The sequence below is a fragment of the Bidens hawaiensis genome, unplaced genomic scaffold, assembly GCF_021521415.1.
Source record: "Bidens hawaiensis isolate Kalapana, Puna unplaced genomic scaffold, B.hawaiensis_p1.1 tig00004773_1, whole genome shotgun sequence".
Taxonomy (NCBI): domain Eukaryota; kingdom Viridiplantae; phylum Streptophyta; class Magnoliopsida; order Asterales; family Asteraceae; genus Bidens; species Bidens hawaiensis.
This window is the reverse complement of record NW_027491297.1, coordinates 156,655-177,961: the sequence shown is the minus strand read 5'-3', so window position 1 is coordinate 177,961 and position 21,307 is coordinate 156,655. Positions and strand designations below refer to the sequence as shown.

General features: G+C 36.9%; 2 protein-coding genes and 1 pseudogene across 2 annotated transcripts; all 3 read right to left on the bottom strand.

Moving 5' to 3' along the window:
• Positions 1-11,419: 11,419 nt before the first annotated feature.
• LOC143628001 (uncharacterized) lies at positions 11,420-11,714 on the bottom strand. The gene has a single exon (XM_077097697.1). It carries the CDS (start codon positions 11,703-11,705, stop codon positions 11,469-11,471), a length of 237 nt encoding a protein of 78 aa, XP_076953812.1. The 5' UTR covers positions 11,706-11,714; the 3' UTR covers positions 11,420-11,468.
• A 3,902-nt stretch (positions 11,715-15,616) lies between these two features.
• Positions 15,617-15,911, bottom strand: LOC143628000 (uncharacterized). Its single transcript, XM_077097696.1, has one exon. It carries the CDS (start codon positions 15,900-15,902, stop codon positions 15,666-15,668), a length of 237 nt encoding a protein of 78 aa, XP_076953811.1. The 5' UTR covers positions 15,903-15,911; the 3' UTR covers positions 15,617-15,665.
• Positions 15,912-17,224: 1,313 nt separating this feature from the next.
• Positions 17,225-17,696, bottom strand: LOC143627999 (uncharacterized; annotated as a pseudogene).
• Positions 17,697-21,307: the final 3,611 nt, after the last annotated feature.

The following is a 21,307-nucleotide window of genomic DNA, read 5'->3' as shown; positions in this document are numbered from 1 at the left end:
TAATGGCGATCCTCATTCTCTAAGTCGAAACGAGGACCAAAACATATCCGAGGATATGTCCATCAAACTGAGGTAACCGACTAATTTTAAGCAATAATGACATTTTTTTTTTATTATTATTTTTTTTTAATAAACACAAAGACATGGTTACTCGGGATTGATCATCCCGTTCAGCTCAATTAGGTTTTGAAATATGGATTTATCAAACGCTTTTGTAAACAAATCAGCAAAATTTTCCAGTGTATCAACCTTTTCGATCTTGATCAGTTTCTTCTCAGCACAATCCCGTATGAAGTGATGACGAATGTCAATATGCTTAGTTTTACTGTGCTTCACGTGATTGTTAATTACTGAGATGGCGGCAGTGTTATCAATTAAAATAGGAGTGAGTAAGAAATTCAGACCATAGTCGCGTAATTGTTGCTGAATCCACAAAACCTGAGAGCAGCAGTTGGATGCTGCCATGTATTCAGCTTCGCATGTTGAAATTGCAACTGATGTCTTTTTCTTGCACTGCCAGGAAACTAATCTTCCTCCAAGAAACTGACAGCCTCCTGTTGTTGACTTCCGACTCTGATTGCATCCCCCATAATCAGAATCTGAATATGCCACTAGTTCAACGTCTCCTCCCTTTGGGTACCACAACCCTAGCTTCGGCTTGCCTTTAAGATACCGCAAAATCCTCTTCACACCTTTCATGTGAGATTCCTTTGGGTTTGCCTGAAAACGAGCACAAAGACAAACAGCAAACATTATATCAGGCCTAGAAGCAGTTAAATACATTAATGAACCTATTATTGCCCGATACAGAGTTGGGTCCACATCTGCGTCACCATCTGATTCAGCGCCCAATTTGTGATTGACGCAGATTGGAGTGTCATATGGAGAACTGTCCTCCATCTTGAATCTCTTCAGCACATCATGAACGTACTTCGTCTGATGAATGAACATCCCTTCCTTCTTCTGATCAACCTGCAATCCTAGAAAGAAAGTTAGTTCACCCATAGCACTCATCTCGAATCGTTTCTTCATGACAGCCTCAAAATCCTGACACATGGATACTCTTGATGCAGCAAAAATGATATCATCCACGTAGACTTGAACCAGCAGGAAGTCACATCCTTCTCTCTTCACAAACAACGTATTGTCGATCAATCCCCTTTCAAAACCGTTTTCCAGCAAGTAGTCTGATAACGTTGAATACCAGGCACGAGGTGCCTGATGTAACCCATACAACGCCTTGCTCAACCTGTATACGTGATCAGGAAAGTCTGGGTCAGGAAAACCTGGAGGTTGCTCAACATACACAACCTCATCAACTTTCCCATTTAGAAACGCGCTCTTCACGTCCAACTGAAATACCTTCATCTTTTTAAAAGAAGCAAATGCCAAAAATAATCTAATCGCTTCTAACCGGGCGACAGGAGCGAACACCTCATTGTAATCAATACCCTCTTGCTGATTAAAACCTTTAACAACCAGCCTCGCCTTATTTCTTATGATAATCCCCTTATCATCTCTCTTGCACTTGAACACCCATTTTGTGCCTATAGCATGCACATTCTTTGGTTTTTCAACCAAAGTCCAAACTTCCATCTTTTCGAACTGAGCCAACTCTTCTTGCATGGCTTCGACCCACGAGCTGTCCTTTAAAGCCATTTGATAATTCTTTGGTTCAATCTGGCTTATAAAGCAGGAGTACAAACATTCGTTCAGTATACCCGTTTCCTTAATGCTTGTATAAACACAGGTGTGCTCATTCAAGCTTTTTCTGGTTTGTACACCGGTGGACACATCACCTAGAATATTCTCCAAAGGGTGATCTCTGTGTATTCTCGTGGTCGGAACAGAACCGACATGCAAATTATCTTCCAAATTTGAAGAGATCTCATCAATGGTTGTTTCTGGCTGAGAGTGAAAAGGATTAATAAATTCATCTTCAGTCGAGGCAGTAGGGGTACCATAGTGTTTGATGTGGAAGGTTGAGATTTCTCAATCAGCTGTCGTTGCAATAGATTCTCTTCCTCATCAAGTATCATCTTCGTCACAGCTCTTTCGTCTTCTTCAGAAATTTCCAAATCAGGTACGTTAAACGACTTAAAAAGCTTAACATAGTCGAAAAGCTCAGCAGGTCCATTGCTTGGTTTTGGCGATTGGTAACTAGTAATGTCGGTGTTACAAACCACCTCCACCTTGCAAGTCGACGTATTGAAGACCCGTCTGTTGGGAGTCCCAACAACATAACCGACAAGGATTCCCTCATCGGCTACTTCACCAAATTTCGAATTAGTCTTCAGAATCGAACAAGGAGACCCGAATGGTTCAAGACCGCACAAGTTGGGCTTCCTTCCATGCATAAGCTCGTAACATGTTTTTCCAAGTCTCTTAACGGTTAACACCCTATTCAGAACATAGCAGGCTGTAGCAACTGCTTCAGCCCAGAACATCACAAGAAGCTTCGAGTCTGCCAGCATGGTTCTGGCTCCTTCAATTAACGTTCGGTTCTTCCTTTCAGCCACTCCATTCTGTTGCGGAGTATACGGAGCGCTGTATTGATGTTCAATTCCTTTCTGAAGACAGAAGATTTCCATTTCAAAGTTCTTGAACTCTATCCCATTGTCACTTCTGATGTATTTAACTGATTTACTCATGACGTTCTCAACTTTTGTAATTAGATTCTTCACCATCTGAGTCGTCTCATCTTTCGTTTTCAGAAAATATACCCACGAATATCGCGAGTAGTCATCAGTTATCACCAAGCAGTAAGAAGTACCACCCAGACTTTTTACATTCACTGGACCGAAGAGATCCATATGAAGTAGTTCTAGAGTACCGGCAATAGAATTGACCTTCTTGGTGAGATGGGTTTTCTTGTGTTGCTTTCCCTTCTTGCATGCTATACATTTGTCTTCAAAGTTAAAACTTTTTAAGGGAACGCCCATCACAAGCCCATTCTTGACAATGAAGTTCATCTTTCGAAGATGAATATGTCCCATTCTCCTGTGCCACAATTCTGATTCTGATTCGCTTGCTTTTGTCATTAAACAAGATTCTCCGGTGGCCATTTCAGTAGACCTCATGTCCATCACATATGTATTCGTTTCACGTGGAGCTTTCATAACTATCCATTCGTCGGGTATCTGAAAACCAGGCTTCAATACTATCGCTTCATTCTTCGTGAAATGGACAGTGTAATCTTTATCACAAATCTGCGATACACTCAGCAGATTGTGCTTTAATTCCTCCACAAAGTTCACATTCTCCAGTGTCATTCTCCCATTCGAGACTGTTCCTCGACCAGTAATCCTTCCTCCGCTCTCACCAGCAAAACTAACTCTTGCACCCTGAACAGGTTTTAAGTCTTGCAACAAGTGTTTGTTGCCCGTCAAGTGCCGGGAACAGCCGCTATCTACAATCCAAAGACTGTTGGCAGCCCTGTTCAACTGTTCCTGCACAATAAAACAAAGAGTTAGAATCTTGGGACCCAAGACCAATTGGTCTTGGATCGATACGTCCCGTACCCTGGCTTTCTCAAGTTAGCATCAGGATAATTTCTGTAAGTCCTGTTAGGAAATCTCCTTGCAGATTGAGTGTAATGCCTCCCAAACCTATATGAATTGAAAGTGTTATATCTTGTGGTTTGGTTGAAAAACTGAGGTTTGTTTTTATAAAAACTTGAATTAGTTACATTTTGGCACTTTGAAAAGTTTTCATTTTTAGCAGTAACAAAATGACGCTTATCCTCAGTTTTATTTGACATCACACCTCTGAATCTCGGCTTCAGAGGGCAATATGCAACTAGATGTCCTAATTTGTTACATCTAAAGCAACACCGACTCTCCTTTTTCTTGTCAAATGTTGGTTTGGATGTAGAGGCAGTGTTACCAGCCGTTCGTCTCACATAAGGTGGGACGTACGGATTGAGTGGAGAACTCTTTTTAGAAATTTTATTTTTATCTCCACCGGTGGGTAACCCTACCTTCTCTTTTGTCTGACCAGATTCAGACAACTTATCCGATTCCGATGAGACTGGACTCGAGACAGAAACTTTCACATTTGAAACAGGCGAACTCGTTTCGCCACAGCTAACACTTGGTTCTATATTTGTAACCTTGATGGGAGTTGTCTGAGTAACCTCGAAATCAACAGATTTCTGAACACTCGGATTATAAGTATAGTTGTGGTTAAAGGGTGGTGGAACCTCGTGATAACCGATTCCTCCCCTCTTTGCAGAGGTACCTTGATCACTCACGAGGTGATCAAGGATGGCCGAGGAATTCCTGAACTGCTCAAGTTTGCGGTTCAGTTCCACAACCTTCACCTGGTGGTCAGCAATCTGTTTATCCCGATCAGCAATCAATTTAGTTTTTTCTTCTAAAACTTCATAACTAAGATCAATTATTTCAATTTTCTCAGCAAGTTTAGTTTTTAAGCTTTGAATGTCTTTTTCACATGCTTTTATTTTAATTTTATAAGTGTTTTCTCTTGCTTTCGTAAAATGGTGATCTTCTTTAATAGTTTTAAAATCAGCATCTAAACGGACGTACTGATCAGTTATTGTTGTTAGTTGCTCAGACAAATTCTCACAATTAGTACAAATATTCTTATTACATACCTCGGAGCAATTGTCCTTGTGATCTGCCATGAAAGCTGTTTCTTCTTCAGTAGCTTTCTCATTTCCATCAACCTTCTCACATTCTTCAACTTCAGCCTCAGCCATGTTCGCTTGCTCACCAGATTCATTTGAATGCAGGTTCCAGTTGTACTCACCTGCTTCTCTGGTCAACATGGCATTAATCTCTCTGTTAACTCCAGAGTGTTGTGTAGGCCGACCTTGTCCTCGTTCAACCCTCTCATTCCGGCATTCTTTGGCAAAGTGCCCGTATTGTTGACAATTATAGCACCTTACCTTGGATTTGTCGAACCCGGGCCTACCACCAACAAACTTTCTCCCAGTTTTCTTCATAAACCGTTTTACACGCCTCACAATCATTGCCATTTGCCATTGCAAATCCATCTCCTCCAGATCATCAGCATCGATCTGGTCATAATCCTCATCCAGAACAGCGGGGTCCACAATCTTCCCCTGGATGTAGTTTTCATAGGAAGCAATAAATGATGCATAGACTGCAAACTGCTCTTCAGCAGATTTTACACTCATAGGCATCTTGGAATAATTATTGCTTGAGGCATTTGCAGAGAAACCACTCGTGGATGCTTGAGGCTTTGAAGTACTTGATCCTCCAGCAATGAAACAGACATCACCGTTCAAGTTTACAGAAACGTTTCCTTCATTAGAAGAGTCAGAACCTGACTCCCCTTTTGAGTAATAAGCAGCTGATTCAGGCCTCGAACTTGAGCCTGAGTTAACTTTTGCACCATACATACCAGGGTCTTGTATCTGATCTGTTGGTGTTTCTTTTCGAACCATATTAAGCTCATAAGTTCTGAGCTTGTTTACTGCCGTTTCCAAATCATAATTAGGAAAGTCTCTGTCTTCCCTCATAAGAACGGTGTACATTTCCCACTTCGGTGGGAGAGCATCGAGAAGCTTTTCAACGATCTCTTCTTCTCGGTAAGCAATCGAATAATTGTTAAGCTCTGTCATTAGATGATAGTATCTGGTGATAATATCATCCAGTGATTCGTTCTTCAAATATTTGAAAACGGAAAACTGGGTCTTTAAAAGTTTGATCTTTGATGCACGGATACCCACGTTCCCCTCGAATCTATTTTCAAGAGCATCCCAAAGCTCTCTCGCAGAAGTGTACTTTCGGAACGTATGGAGAACCTCTTGAGGAAGTGCCATTGTTATAGCAGCATGGGCCTTGCTCTCGGCCTCATACATTTTCTTTTCTTCGTTCTCCATTTTGCTATACTTCTTAACCACATCACGACCTTCGTATTGCATAGTTGGAGGGATATATCCATCCTGGATGCACACCCACATTTTTGCATCCTGATATTTAATGTATTGGATGAATCTGTCCTTCCATGCCACGAAGTCAGTTCCTTTCATCAACCTCGGGGCCTTAGTGGCTGACCCCGCTTCTACTTCCATCTTGACTAAATCGGAGATGTTAATTGACGACATCTTTGCGAAAACCCGAAAACCCGAAAATTAAAAAAAAAAATCTTCCAAACAGCACAGTAGGCGAAGTTAAGAATAACTTCGCTTGAAAGTTAACTTCGCTGGAATGTGTAACTTCGCTGGGTCTTAAATTCGCTTGACTGGGCGAAGTTAAGAATAACTTCGCTTAGAATGAGCGAACTTAGGAGGTAAGCGAACTTGGGAGGTAAGTGAAGTTGTGGTTAACTTCGCTTAGGCGAACTTATGAGGTAGGCGAAGTTGTGGTTAACTTCGCTTAATCCTTATATCTTCGCCGAAACCCTACTTCCAGTGACGGCAACTTCGCCTGAAGAACGGTAACTTCGCCCGATGAACAAGGAAACTGTTCAGATCTGATTTCGCCAATCTGGCAGTTTCCGATCGATGTAATGGCTTGCAAATGACTGTCAAACACGAGTAAAACACAATCCCAATAAACACACGTCCCGCGAATAGGTCAAACGAGACGTTTTCTACACCCGCGTGAAATCCCGAACCTCACAATCGAGCCGATCGCTCTGATGCCAATTGTAGGCTCCTGGACGGATCGTACACGGGATGTCGCTAACAAAACAGGTGCGGAATCCCTGCGTAGATAGATACGAGTGCAGAATATGTATAAATCAAACACACGAGCAATAACCGAAACACGTTATATTGATAACCGAACACGTGACTCGAGGTCACTATTACAGAGTCTGACTTGTAAACACGTAACTCACTGATACACGAAATGAACTAGCTCTCAAAACGCTCAACTGATCGACTCTAAACTGTTACGGCTGAACAGTTTAAATAAGCACGACAACTTCGCCTCAGGCGAAGTTGTCCATAACTTCGCTTGTTCAACAAGTTCGCCTAAGCGAACTTGTTGACAACTTCGCACATACAAAAACATAAACATAATCATAAACATAATTACATTACAGACTCGATTACAAATGCTAGACTATGAACTACTGACACACATGTACCAACAGATATCTGCTTTTGGATAAGGAAACTACGTATGTTATCATGATCCAGTATGTCAAAAGATATAGTTTCCCCTATTTATTAATGAAAATTCTCATCACAAGCAACCTGCTCACATTAAATGAAGACCACCGCAGCACCACTCTTATTATCAGCCGTGTGCCTACTTCTGCTATAGTTATGAACTCGGTGTACTTATGATTGAGACATGGTTCTCTTTTATCATTTGCTTTACAACTTTTTTTAATTATTAACATATAAAAGTTATTAGCCATGTCAAGACCACCCATCCTTAAAGTCATATTAAATTAAATTAAATAACCTATCATTTTATATACTTACAATGAAACTCCCACTCCATAAAGTTACCAATTAATACCTATTTATGTATGCATTGAACTAGAACATTTCAATTGCCATGATGGTTTAATTATAAGTGGTAGGATCATTAAACTTTCCAACATCCATTTCAACTTTAGTTAGGGAGGTTACATAATCATCAGTGTTAGTTGGTTTTAAAACCTAGATGGCCTCCTGAGTTGATTATTGGGTAATTTTAAAAGTCTCGGTTTTATGGATTAGCTATTGGTTAGGTTGCTATCAGTTTTAGGATTCTAAGTATATAAAGAGTCGGTGCAGTATGGTGTATAAGAGGTGTAATTGGAGTTTAAATATGGAGTAAAATTTAATGACTCTCTTCCCCCTCCTCTACCAATTACACACTTACAGGGTGACCCTTAACGCAGAAACTAGTGTGGACCAACGATGTTACAGCCAGCCAAAAACTTCAGACATTGCTGGCATTTGGGTCGAAGGCAATGATAATATAACCGCATATACTAGAAGCATTGTCATCTATGGCCGGTCAGACTATCCCCAAACGATCCAAGAACACTATAGTTGTTATGATCCCCTGGAATACCCTTTATTCTTTCCCTATGGTGAGCCAGGATGGCCTCCAGGCATACGTCGTCGGGGAGCAGATAACATTCAGATGGATCCACTACCCATTTATTGTCATAAAAGCCTACAGTTAATGTAATGTTATTACAAACCCGTTAAAGCTTATTAACTACCATGACGAGCCGTTACAATGTTTCTCCTATAATAACTATAACCAACTCTTCCAATCATAGATTCCTACACCACAAAAGCATGTATGTTTTACTTTCATCCGCTTTTCTTTACGCATATTATTTTTATCCTATAACTATATATGTTACTTGTATAGTTCTACTACTTCATACTTCATGACAAATATATTTTAACATTATGATTCTTTGTTATGAGAACTCATAAGCCAATTGATGTGTCATGTCACCTAATATGGAATTTAAATGTTACATCCTTATTATTAACTTGATGATTATCACTTCATTATTCTTTAAAGTGGTAGTCTTGATTTTTCAAAAAAAGTGACTCATGTAATGTTGCAAACTGGTATAATTGTTGAAGAAGGGGATAAATAGGAAGGTGGGAAAATTTATTGCACTCATCTTGGTAGAACAGTTATTGAGCAACCATTTGTAATTGGAGGTTTGTTTGCATTATTTTTTAAAACAATTTGCCGATTTTTAGACAGTTTTGGAAATTTTTAACAAAAATCTAACCACCTAATATGTAAGACCATTTGTACATGTCAACAATGAGTTATATATATATATATATATATATATATATAATTTTATAGGTTTTATTAACTCCCTAAAGATATAGGATAGTGTACAGGTTCAAGAAGTACCTTGTGTCTAAGCAAATAATGAAATGATTGATGAGTAAGTTACCAAAAGTGTTTACGATAGCATGTCTAAACGAATACGGAGAGCATGCTAATAAACAAACATGTAAGTCAATTTAATGCAATTAAATAATTGTTGTACAATGAGAACATACTTTAGAGTACAAGAGTAAATGTAACATATAAGATCAAAGCATAAATATAATGAATTAACTACTTTGTTGGACGAGATTTATAATTCATTAACTCATGTGTGAAATAAAAAGAATGAAAATTTAAAAACTTTTCACTCTTTGATTAAGTAAAAAAGTTCAATAAATTGAAGAGCTTATGAGTTTTTAATGTGAAAAGAATGTTGACTTGTAGTTAGATAAATAAAATGATTTCAATAACTAACATTTATATTTATTTTAAAATGGACCCTAGCAACCCATCGTCTTCATGGTTGTGCAATCCAACATGAAATTGCCGAGAAAAATATGCCCGGCTAAGCTTCATTATATAACATACCAAAATTTAGATTATTGAAATCGTTTTTAGACATCTAAGCGAAAGTCAAGATTCATTTCTTTATAAATATTCATAAACTCTTCGATTTTTTTTAATCGTTTTACTTAATCTTATTTTTTTAACAATATTGTTTTAAGCATGATATCATACATTGCAATTTATTTGGTGTTATCGATATTAATTTTTTGGTGTAAATACTGCACGTTTGATCATCCAACCTCTTTTTATTTGGTATTTTTTTATTGCATGACCTTTCTTTACCCAATTTCACTCATATAACTTGTAGCAGACCACTCCAAAAATGATAAATTGGTTTCTTATCCTACTTAGATATTCCGGTTCAAGGCTCCATGAAAGCCTCCCACCTCGTGTTTATGATGTCTCCAGACGCAGTTGTTCTTGAGATACTCACAGGACTACCGGCAAAAGTCGTTGGCCGGTTTAAACTTGTATGCAAGGAATGGCACGACTTACTATCAACCAGAAATTTTGAAAAGCTCCATTCGTATCGATCACTTCTTCCGAGTAACAAAAAAACACTTCTGATCCATCGCCTCATTGGAACTGTTCATCCAATTGACTTCACAACCGGTGAATACGGCCCATGTAAACCAATCACATGCCCTTTCTACTCGGATATTACATGCATCTCCATCCTCTCATACATGGATGGCCTCTTATGTGCTTAGGTACATGTTACACATGAATTGTTCTTGTGGAATCCAACCACTACTGCCTATAAGAGATTATCAAACTCTACTGGCCGAGGCATATTTGTAGACTCCACATATACAATTGCTTTGTTCAAGGACCATTTGAACAACTACAAAGTCATGCACATGATCCGAAAATCAAATGCCTTCGAAGCCATGTATACTCCCGTTTACTAGCATCTTGGACGGAAATACCATTCCCAGCAAAAGTAGACTACCTAGACCACAAACTCTGTTGGTCCATTGGGACTCAATGTGGTACGACCATCTACTACACAATTACCTAACCCATGGTACAAGGTGAAAATGTCGTCATTGCATTCGATGCCTTCTCTGGGCATGTGACAGAGCTACAGTTCCCCCCAGTCGAAACAACCGGTGTTCTCGAAACCAACATGCTTACTATTCAAGATGATCTTTACATCATTTTTACAAATGGCCTACAGAATCGGACGCTCCAGCTATGGATCCTAAGACAAGACCAGTGGATCAATCTCTTCAACCCTCCTCTCATCCCTCTTATACCAGAGCGTTTATGTTGCTCAATCACACACTACATGACAAATGGGAAGTGGTTTGTCATGAGTAACTCACGGACACTTTATGAAATTGATACCGATATGAGACCCCTGCAATATTTCCACAGCGTCAACTCACTTGATGGTGGTGTAGGTGCCGTGTACTTGGAAACCGAGGTTGCACCGGCTATATGATGTCACTTTCTTCCCATGTTTAATGTACGCAGTGTGGTTTATGTTAAGATTGAAAACTGAGGTTAGTTATGTTGCATTATTTGCACGTTATATATTATTTTTCTATCATTGGACTTCTTACCTCATGGATATTGCTTTGGACGGCTTTTCAACCTCACATTAGTTCTAACATTTTTAAACACGATTTGATAAATTGCACACCAACACTACATGAGATTGCGGCCATCACCAACACGTTAAGACGCATTCAATCCTTTATGTTGCTTAATAATCACTAAACCCATAAACCTACTTCCATAACAAATATTTCACAAAACACGATAAATCCAATATATATGCATAGGTCAATATTTTTGTGCGCACCCCCACATAAAAAAATCCAACAAACCATATGCACATGCGCAAGACGTTCTCACTGATAATCCTTTACGCAGCACACCAGACACTGCAGACCAATACGAGGGGATAATTTGCGCGAACCCATAGTAATGCGCGGGCACTTTTGCTAGTATTATATAACATAATCATGAATCTCACCATCAATAGGTCAATAGTCAATCATACCATAGTGTTTTGTAGCAAACTTGCAATTGTCCCAAAACCATTTTAATAATAATCAAAATTGTTTTGATTAATAAGAAGGTTGTACATCATCAGAGTTTACATATGTATAGCTAACATTAAAATACAAATAGTAAAAATGAAAGTGATCAATTGGGACCCCAACAGCTCAAGTACATAACTTTTCTCAATGACTCTTCTGATCGTTCAATGCTTGTGCTCGAAGCCGATAACTTCTTTGCTTGGGTGACTAACCGGAGATTGGATTTAGCATAGTGATGGATGGTTCTGATAGTGTAGTTCCACCGTGCAAAGCCTTGATCTTTTAATGCCTCCACCAATCCAACGGTACCGGCCACCATCCATGCCCTTGATGTTGAACTCATGGTATATACTTAAATGAAGCGAGTTAGGGAGGTTACATAATCATCAGTGTTAGTTAGGGAGGTTACATAATCATCAGTGTTAGTAGGTTTTAAAACCTAGATGGCCTCCTGAGTTGATTATTGGGTAATTTTAAAAGTCTCGGTTTTATGGATTAGCTATTGGTTAGGTTGCTATCAGTTTTAGGATTCTAAGTATATAAAGAGTCGGTGCAGTATGGTGTATAAGAGGTGTAATTGGAGTTTAAATATGGAGTAAAATTTAATGACTCTCTTCCCCCTCCTCTACCAATTACACACTTACAGGGTGACCCTTAACGCAGAAACCAGTGTGGACCAACGATGTTACAGCCAGCCAAAAACTTCAGACATTGCTGGCATTTGGGTCGAAGGCAATGATAATATAACCGCATATACTAGAAGCATTGTCATCTATGGCCGGTCAGACTATCCCTAAACGATCCAAGAACACTATAGTTGTTATGATCCCCTGGAATACCCTTTATTCTTTCCCTATGGTGAGCCAGGATGGCCTCCAGGCATACGTCGTCGGGGAGCAGATAACATTCAGATGGATCCACTACCCATTTATTGTCATAAAAGCCTACAGTTAATGTAATGTTATTACAAACCCGTTAAAGCTTATTAACTACCATGACGAGCCGTTACAATGTTTCTCCTATAATAACTATAACCAACTCTTCCAATCATAGATTCCTACACCACAAAAGCATGTATGTTTTACTTTCATCCGCTTTTCTTTACGCATATTATTTTTATCCTATAACTATATATGTTACTTGTATAGTTCTACTACTTCATACTTCATGACAAATATATTTTAACATTATGATTCTTTGTTATGAGAACTCATAAGCCAATTGATGTGTCATGTCACCTAATATGGAATTTAAATGTTACATCCTTATTATTAACTTGATGATTATCACTTCATTATTCTTTAAAGTGGTAGTCTTGATTTTTCAAAAAAAGTGACTCATGTAATGTTGCAAACTGGTATAATTGTTGAAGAAGGGGATAAATAGGAAGGTGGGAAAATTTATTGCACTCATCTTGGTAGAACAGTTATTGAGCAACCATTTGTAATTGGAGGTTTGTTTGCATTATTTTTTAAAACAATTTGCCGATTTTTAGACAGTTTTGGAAATTTTTAACAAAAATCTAACCACCTAATATGTAAGACCATTTGTACATGTCAACAATGAGTTTTATATATATATATATATATATATATATATAATTTTATAGGTTTTATTAACTCCCTAAAGATATAGGATAGTGTACAGGTTCAAGAAGTACCTTGTGTCTAAGCAAATAATGAAATGATTGATGAGTAAGTTACCAAAAGTGTTTACGATAGCATGTCTAAATGAATACGGAGAGCATGCTAATAAACAAACATGTAAGTCAATTTAATGCAATTAAATAATTGTTGTACAATGAGAACATACTTTAGAGTACAAGAGTAAATGTAACATATAAGATCAAAGCATAAATATAATGAATTAACTACTTTGTTGGACGAGATTTATAATTCATTAACTCATGTGTGAAATAAAAAGAATGAAAATTTAAAAACTTTTCACTCTTTGATTAAGTAAAAAAGTTCAATAAATTGAAGAGCTTATGAGTTTTTAATGTGAAAAGAATGTTGACTTGTAGTTAGATAAATAAAATGATTTCAATAACTAACATTTATATTTATTTTAAAATGGACCCTAGCAACCCATCGTCTTCATGGTTATGCAATCCAACATGAAATTGCCGAGAAAAATATGCCCGGCTAAGCTTCATTATATAACATACCAAAATTTAGATTATTGAAATCGTTTTTAGACATCTAAGCGAAAGTCAAGATTCATTTCTTTATAAATATTCATAAACTCTTCGATTTTTTTTAATCGTTTTACTTAATCTTATTTTTTTAACAATATTGTTTTAAGCATGATATCATACATTGCAATTTATTTGGTGTTATCGATATTAATTTTTTGGTGTAAATACTGCACGTTTGATCATCCAACCTCTTTTTATTTGGTATTTTTTTATTGCATGACCTTTCTTTACCCAATTTCACTCATATAACTTGTAGCAGACCACTCCAAAAATGATAAATTGGTTTCTTATCCTACTTAGATATTCCGGTTCAAGGCTCCATGAAAGCCTCCCACCTCGTGTTTATGATGTCTCCAGACGCAGTTGTTCTTGAGATACTCACAGGACTACCGGCAAAAGTCGTTGGCCGGTTTAAGCTTGTATGCAAGGAATGGCACGACTTACTATCAACCAGAAATTTTGAAAAGCTCCATTCGTATCGATCACTTCTTCCGAGTAACAAAAAAACACTTCTGATCCATCGCCTCATTGGAACTGTTCATCCAATTGACTTCACAACCGGTGAATACGGCCCATGTAAACCAATCACATGCCCTTTCTACTCGGATATTACATGCATCTCCATCCTCTCATACATGGATGGCCTCTTATGTGCTTAGGTACATGTTACACATGAATTGTTCTTGTGGAATCCAACCACTACTGCCTATAAGAGATTATCAAACTCTACTGGCCGAGGCATATTTGTAGACTCCACATATACAATTGCTTTGTTCAAGGACCATTTGAACAACTACAAAGTCATGCACATGATCCGAAAATCAAATGCCTTCGAAGCCATGTATACTCCCGTTTACTAGCATCTTGGACGGAAATACCATTCCCAGCAAAAGTAGACTACCTAGACCACAAACTCTGTTGGTCCATTGGGACTCAATGTGGTACGACCATCTACTACACAATTACCTAACCCATGGTACAAGGTGAAAATGTCGTCATTGCATTCGATGCCTTCTCTGGGCATGTGACAGAGCTACAGTTCCCCCCAGTCGAAACAACCGGTGTTCTCGAAACCAACATGCTTACTATTCAAGATGATCTTTACATCATTTTTACAAATGGCCTACAGAATCGGACACTCCAGCTATGGATCCTAAGACAAGACCAGTGGATCAATCTCTTCAACCCTCCTCTCATCCCTCTTATACCAGAGCGTTTATGTTGCTCAATCACACACTACATGACAAATGGGAAGTGGTTTGTCATGAGTAACTCACGGACACTTTATGAAATCGATACCGATATGAGACCCCTGCAATATTTCCACAGCGTCAACTCACTTGATGGTGGTGTAGGTGCCGTGTACTTGGAAACCGAGGTTGCACCGGCTATATGATGTCACTTTCTTCCCATGTTTAATGTACGCAGTGTGGTTTATGTTAAGATTGAAAACTGAGGTTAGTTATGTTGCATTATTTGCACGTTATATATTATTTTTCTATCATTGGACTTCTTACCTCATGGATATTGCTTTGGACGGCTTTTCAACCTCACATTAGTTCTAACATTTTTAAACACGATTTGATAAATTGCACACCAACACTACATGAGATTGCGGCCATCACCAACACGTTAAGACGCATTCAATCCTTTATGTTGCTTAATAATCACTAAACCCATAAACCTACTTCCATAACAAATATTTCACAAAACACGATAAATCCAATATATATGCATAGGTCAATATTTTTGTGCGCACCCCCACATAAAAAAATCCAACAAACCATATGCACATGCGCAAGACGTTCTCACTGATAATCCTTTACGCAGCACACCAGACACTGCAGACCAATACGAGGGGATAATTTGCGCGAACCCATAGTAACGCGCGGGCACTTTTGCTAGTATTATATAACATAATCATGAATCTCACCATCAATAGGTCAATAGTCAATCATACCATAGTGTTTTGTAGCAAACTTGCAATTGTCCCAAAACCATTTTAATAATAATCAAAATTGTTTTGATTAATAAGAAGGTTGTACATCATCAGAGTTTACATATGTATAGCTAACATTAAAATACAAATAGTAAAAATGAAAGTGATCAATTGGGACCCCAACAGCTCAAGTACATAACTTTTCTCAATGACTCTTCTGATCGTTCAATGCTTGTGCTCGAAGCCGATAACTTCTTTGCTTGGGTGACTAACCGGAGATTGGATTTAGCATAGTGATGGATGGTTCTGATAGTGTAGTTCCACCGTGCAAAGCCTTGATCTTTTAATGCCTCCACCAATCCAACGGTACCGGCCACCATCCATGCCCTTGATGTTGAACTCATGGTATATACTTAAATGAAGCGAGTTGTGTTGTTAGTCGACATACGTATATATGTAAGATGTGTTTGATGATGAAGTAGCACAATATTTATAAGGATCGGGTATTTATATATAGACCACCGTAGAAGAGCACCAAGTTTTTTGGGGCCAAAACGGTAGGGTGACACTTGAAAACGTACGCAGATGGTTTTATAGGGGAACAATGGTTTTACTTGTTTTATTGTAGTGGCACACACCTTTATAATGCGCATTATTTTCGAAAACAGGGGGTGCACCATACAAAACCACAAATTTTGAAACCGTAATACTCTTTTGGGTTTTCTCTCTTTAATCATGAATATAAAAATCCCAAAATTAAAATTTTCATCGAAAATTAGTATTTATGTATTTGAAATTAACAATTTATTTTCAACTAAATATTAACACATCTTTTAGACTTAATTGATAATTTTTAACACCAATAATTAACATTTTATAACATGGCTAGACTTAAAATATAAAACAAAAACTCATTTTTAAGATTTGTAAAATAAACTTTCTATACATGACCATTTTAAACTCATATTAGTCTGTAAGTACCTTTTGTCTTTTTTTGTGTAATTTAGTGCTCTAAAATATCTCACTTTTTTTTTATTGGCGTTTACGCTTAATTCATAGATCATAATTCAACATGTTAATAACAACATACGAATGAAATGATCGAAAATATCTTAATAATTAATTAAAGACATCTATTTGAAAGTTTGCATGCCATAATCAAGATAAAGATATATACTATATAAATTAATCAAACAAATTTAAATTCCGGCTTTTAGAAAATGTTAAATTCACTCTAATGAGCCTGTAGAGTGCGCCAAGGAAACTGACCAGAGTTTTTTTAGTTATGGACTACCAAATGGTATTTTGTATGTCCAGCTAAGCCCTAATTTTTTTTACCATGTAAATACTCTTATTCTCTTATTGTACATGTAACATTTGTGGCTTTGTGTTGGGAGACAGAGCACATAGTAGAAAGATAACTAGTTGTGGAGAGTGGATGTTGATCAAATATGATCGAACAACTATATAAATCTCTTGTGTTCATATTGTTATTTCAGATTAATGTGTGATTGAATCGTAACCCCCATCGATCCTAGCAGAGATGCACTTAAACTTATATATAGTAATTTTATCATCATATATAAAGACATGGTTCACTAATAAGATCGAATGTGTAAATAGGTGGAGAGCCGTAGAGCATTTGGTCCAATGGTGGTTGTGGGCCTAGTTCAAGGAGTTAAATCACGCAAGTAGAATGAATATTAGTTAGTTAAAAAAAGGTATATAGAAACCGTGATTCATGATTAATGTGTTATGAACTATAAAATCTGAATAATTTTCATTTATATCATCTATACAATAAAATAGCTATCCAATAACTAAACATGGATATTTAATAAGGACCCCAACAACTTAAGTACAAGACTTTTCTCAAAGACTCTTCTGATTATTTAGCTTTCTCTTCTGGGTATCCCGTTGAAGCCATGGTCTTTGTCGCCGGGGATGATAACTTGTTAGCTTGAGTGACTGACCAGAGATTAGACTTGGCGTGGTGGTGGATGGTTCTAATAGTGTAGTTCCACCGTGCAAAGCCTTGATCTTTGAGTGCCTCCACCGGTCCAACCGTTCCGGCTACCATCCATGCTTTGGTTGTTGAACTCATGGTATAAATGTTTGAGATGCTTGAAAGAAATGATGAGACGTTTGTGTTTGCAAAGTTTTTGAGGAAAGCATGGATGGTGGAGTGTGGGTATAAATAAATGAATAAAACAGTAGGAAATGCCAATGGTTTTAAGGAATCAGGGTTTTTAATAATACGGGCTACAATATAATAGTCACATAGCAAATAAAGATGGGTTAGGCTAAATGTACCCCCCTGGTTGCTTGTCATACCTCCTCTAAAAAAACCAACTTTCATATTAACCCTTGAAATCATATAATTACCAAATTAGCACAAAAGTAAGGATTTAATATTATTTTTTTTACAAGTTGTGTTTTCTTTTTATGATTTCGAGTTTTGGGTTTTGGGTTTCGGTTTTAAGGTTTAGGGTTTAGGGTTCGGTTTCGGATTTCGGGTTTAGGGTTTCGGTTTTAGGGTTTAGGGTTCGGGTTTAGGGTTTCGGTTTTAGGGTTTCAGGTTTAGGGTTCGGTTTCGGGTTTAGGGTTTAGGGTTCGGTTTCGGGTTTCGGGTTTCAGGTATAGGGTTCGGTTTTGGGTTTCGGGTTTAGTGTTTCGGGTTTAGGGTTTAGGGTTTTGGGTTTAAGGTTTCGGGTTTCGGGTTTAGGGTTTTGGGCTTTTGGTTTATTTTGTAAAAGATAAAGTGGTAAAATAAGGATATTATAAATATATATATTATTAAAATTAAAAAAAGATATTATAAATATTTATAATATTAATATTAAAAATATTTATATTTATAATATTAATATTAAAAATATTAATAATAAAAAAATAAATTAATAGTAATACTTGATAGTTTTTAATTTGATATATGTAGTGGAGGTTATCAAATGAAAGTAATGTTGTAGGGACTAATATGTATATAAATAATGTCAAGAGCTAATTGTAATTTATGTAACAAGTTCAGGGGGGAATATATTTAGTAAAAATGGAGTAAAGGGGGGTATGTTTAGCAGCACCCATAAAGATTGTGTAAAAACAAAAGTGTGTAATCCATATGCTTACGTTTTGAAACTAATTAATAAAGAAGTTTCAACACAGTTTTAACTCTTACTAATATATTAAAACAACACAATTTATACAAATGACATTCATCTAAATTATTCACATAAAATTTCGTATCATCAACTTTTCATATATCTAATTTCCACATATTTACAATTTCATTTTAATCTAATAATTGAAAATAACAAATTTCCTTTCACAAGTTTTGGTAACCGATTTTAATTTTAATCAACCAATAAATATTTGAACCTTAACATTAAAAACTGATTATATAAACCTTAAAATTAAAAACCCGTAATAAACATTTCTCTCTCTCTCTCTCTCTCTCTCTCTCTCTTGTGGTTTAGGCAATTCTCCCTACGGTTATCTCTCTATTACCGGTAAAATATTTTTATTCAACGCTAATGTTCGATTCTAATGTATTATTGATTATTGTTCAATGTTCGATTAAGGGTTAAAGTATTATATATTTTCCTTCTGTTTGAGTTTTTAATAATTTTTTTACACCATTGCTTACTTTGATGTTCGTATAATCAATTTAGGTTCTACATCAAAGTCAAATGCTAAATGGACATGTTGAAGTTTATGTAAGTTGCTCCATCTTCCCAACAATGAATTGTTAATTTTGGTGTTGATTACAATTATTCTCTTAAACATGGTTGATGTAGGTGGTTATCAGAATTATCACTTCATTATTCCGATTATATCAATTGGTAATTTTACTAAACCAAAATATACGTTTTCATTTTTTAATTTAGCACATATATTGTAAATATTTTGTATAACATTAACTGAATTTTATTCATTTCAGCTTCTAGCCTTCGAACTTGGCAGATTAGCTAATTGCCTAGAATGAGTATTTACTGGAAAATGGCTTCGTTATATGAATGAGTTTGTATTGTGTCACACCAAGGTTGCAAAAGTCGCTAGGCGGATCCTAAGCGGCCGACTGGGGAGTTGGGTGTACTCGGATATGGTAAATATAAAAAAAAATAGTTTTTGGATAATATATATTTGTCCAATATGATATGTTTACTAATATTTATAACAAAATAGGTAAAGATCAATATAAATAAGAGAAATACATTTTTTAAATAATCAAATATTCAAAAATTGTTAGTCATTAAGTAAAAAAAATGACATTTATTCTTTAATATTAAAGAATTACGAGTTATATTTTATTTTTGTAGGTTCCCGGACGGATCTTACACGGGATATCGCTATCTGCGCAGGTGCGGAATCCCTGCGTAGGTAGTTACGAGCGTAGAATACGTAAAACACGAACACACGATACAAACGAAACCACGTTATATTATAACTCGAACCACGTCTATTACAGACACTGGACACGTGAAATGATCACACACTATCACTAACACTCGAACAGACTCTCGAAAAAACCAACACAAACAGTAACCCGTAGGTTTACTTAAATACACGACAACTTCGCCACAGGCGAAGTTGTCAATAACTTCGCTCGTTGAACAAGTTCGCTTAGGCGAACTTGTCAACAACTTCGCTTGGTTAACAAGTTCGCCTAAGCGAACTTGTTAACAACTTCGCTGTTACATAAACAATTACATAAACAATATTACAGACTCGATTACAGACTTTATACATATGAACTACTGACATCTACGTACCAACAGACTCCCCCTTGGCAGTAGCTTCATATCTTGATCTTCGTAGCTTGTGTCTTGTAATCCTGTATCTTCATGCGTGCACTCCTTCTTTAACACACACCGTGACTACTCGCTGATATTTCCTTGCTTCATCCTTCCAAGCAGGAATATAGAATATCTTCTTTTCGTTCAATGTTTGCAAATCAGCTTTCGATAAGTTAACAAGATGCATCGGGTCATACACCCTCAGCACTTCTTGTTCATCTTCGTCTTCCATCACGGCTTCAGCAGTCTGGCAATCAACGTACCACCATTTTAGATTCTTCAACACATCTTGAGGCATATTCTTCATTGGAACCTCCTTGATGCATCGGATCGGCTTGTACTTCATCACCATCCATGGCTTGCCATCTGCTCTCAATCCCCTCTCTGTATCCTCCACGAGCTTTCCCTTCTGTGGCTTTAATAGTTCAAACTTCTTTTCTTTTATGCCTTCTTTCCACACAATCTTCTCAATCATTCTTGCCATATTGTTGTAAAAACGACCATGAAAAGAACATGTTTGTGATGTATATCGACAACACGTACCCTCAATCGATAATAGAAACTGAGAAAAGAAGATCGAAAACGAATAGGAATCAAGTTCGCCGGATAATTCTTAAGTTCGCCGGAAAACTCGGAGCTTAAGTTCGCTGATAATTTTGAAAATAATGAAATTTTACTGTTTGAGAAACCTTATATAGGGTCAGAGTTGGTTCAGGCGAAGTTACGGATAACTTCGCCTAGGCGAAGTTAAGCACAAGTTCTCCTGATTCAACAACTTCGCCTATAATTTCAAAATCAAACCTCTAAGTTTGAACATTTTGCAATTAACATTTGTAACTTCCAAAAAGAGTTAAACAAATATGATCATTTCTAAGTAACCAGTTATAAAATAATACAACTACAAAAATAGGAAAAACTTATAAAAATTTAACAAATAAGGGATCAAATTTCAGTCTAGTCAGGGACACCACGTTTTAGAAAAGATCCTAACAGGAATCATACTAACTACGTGACTG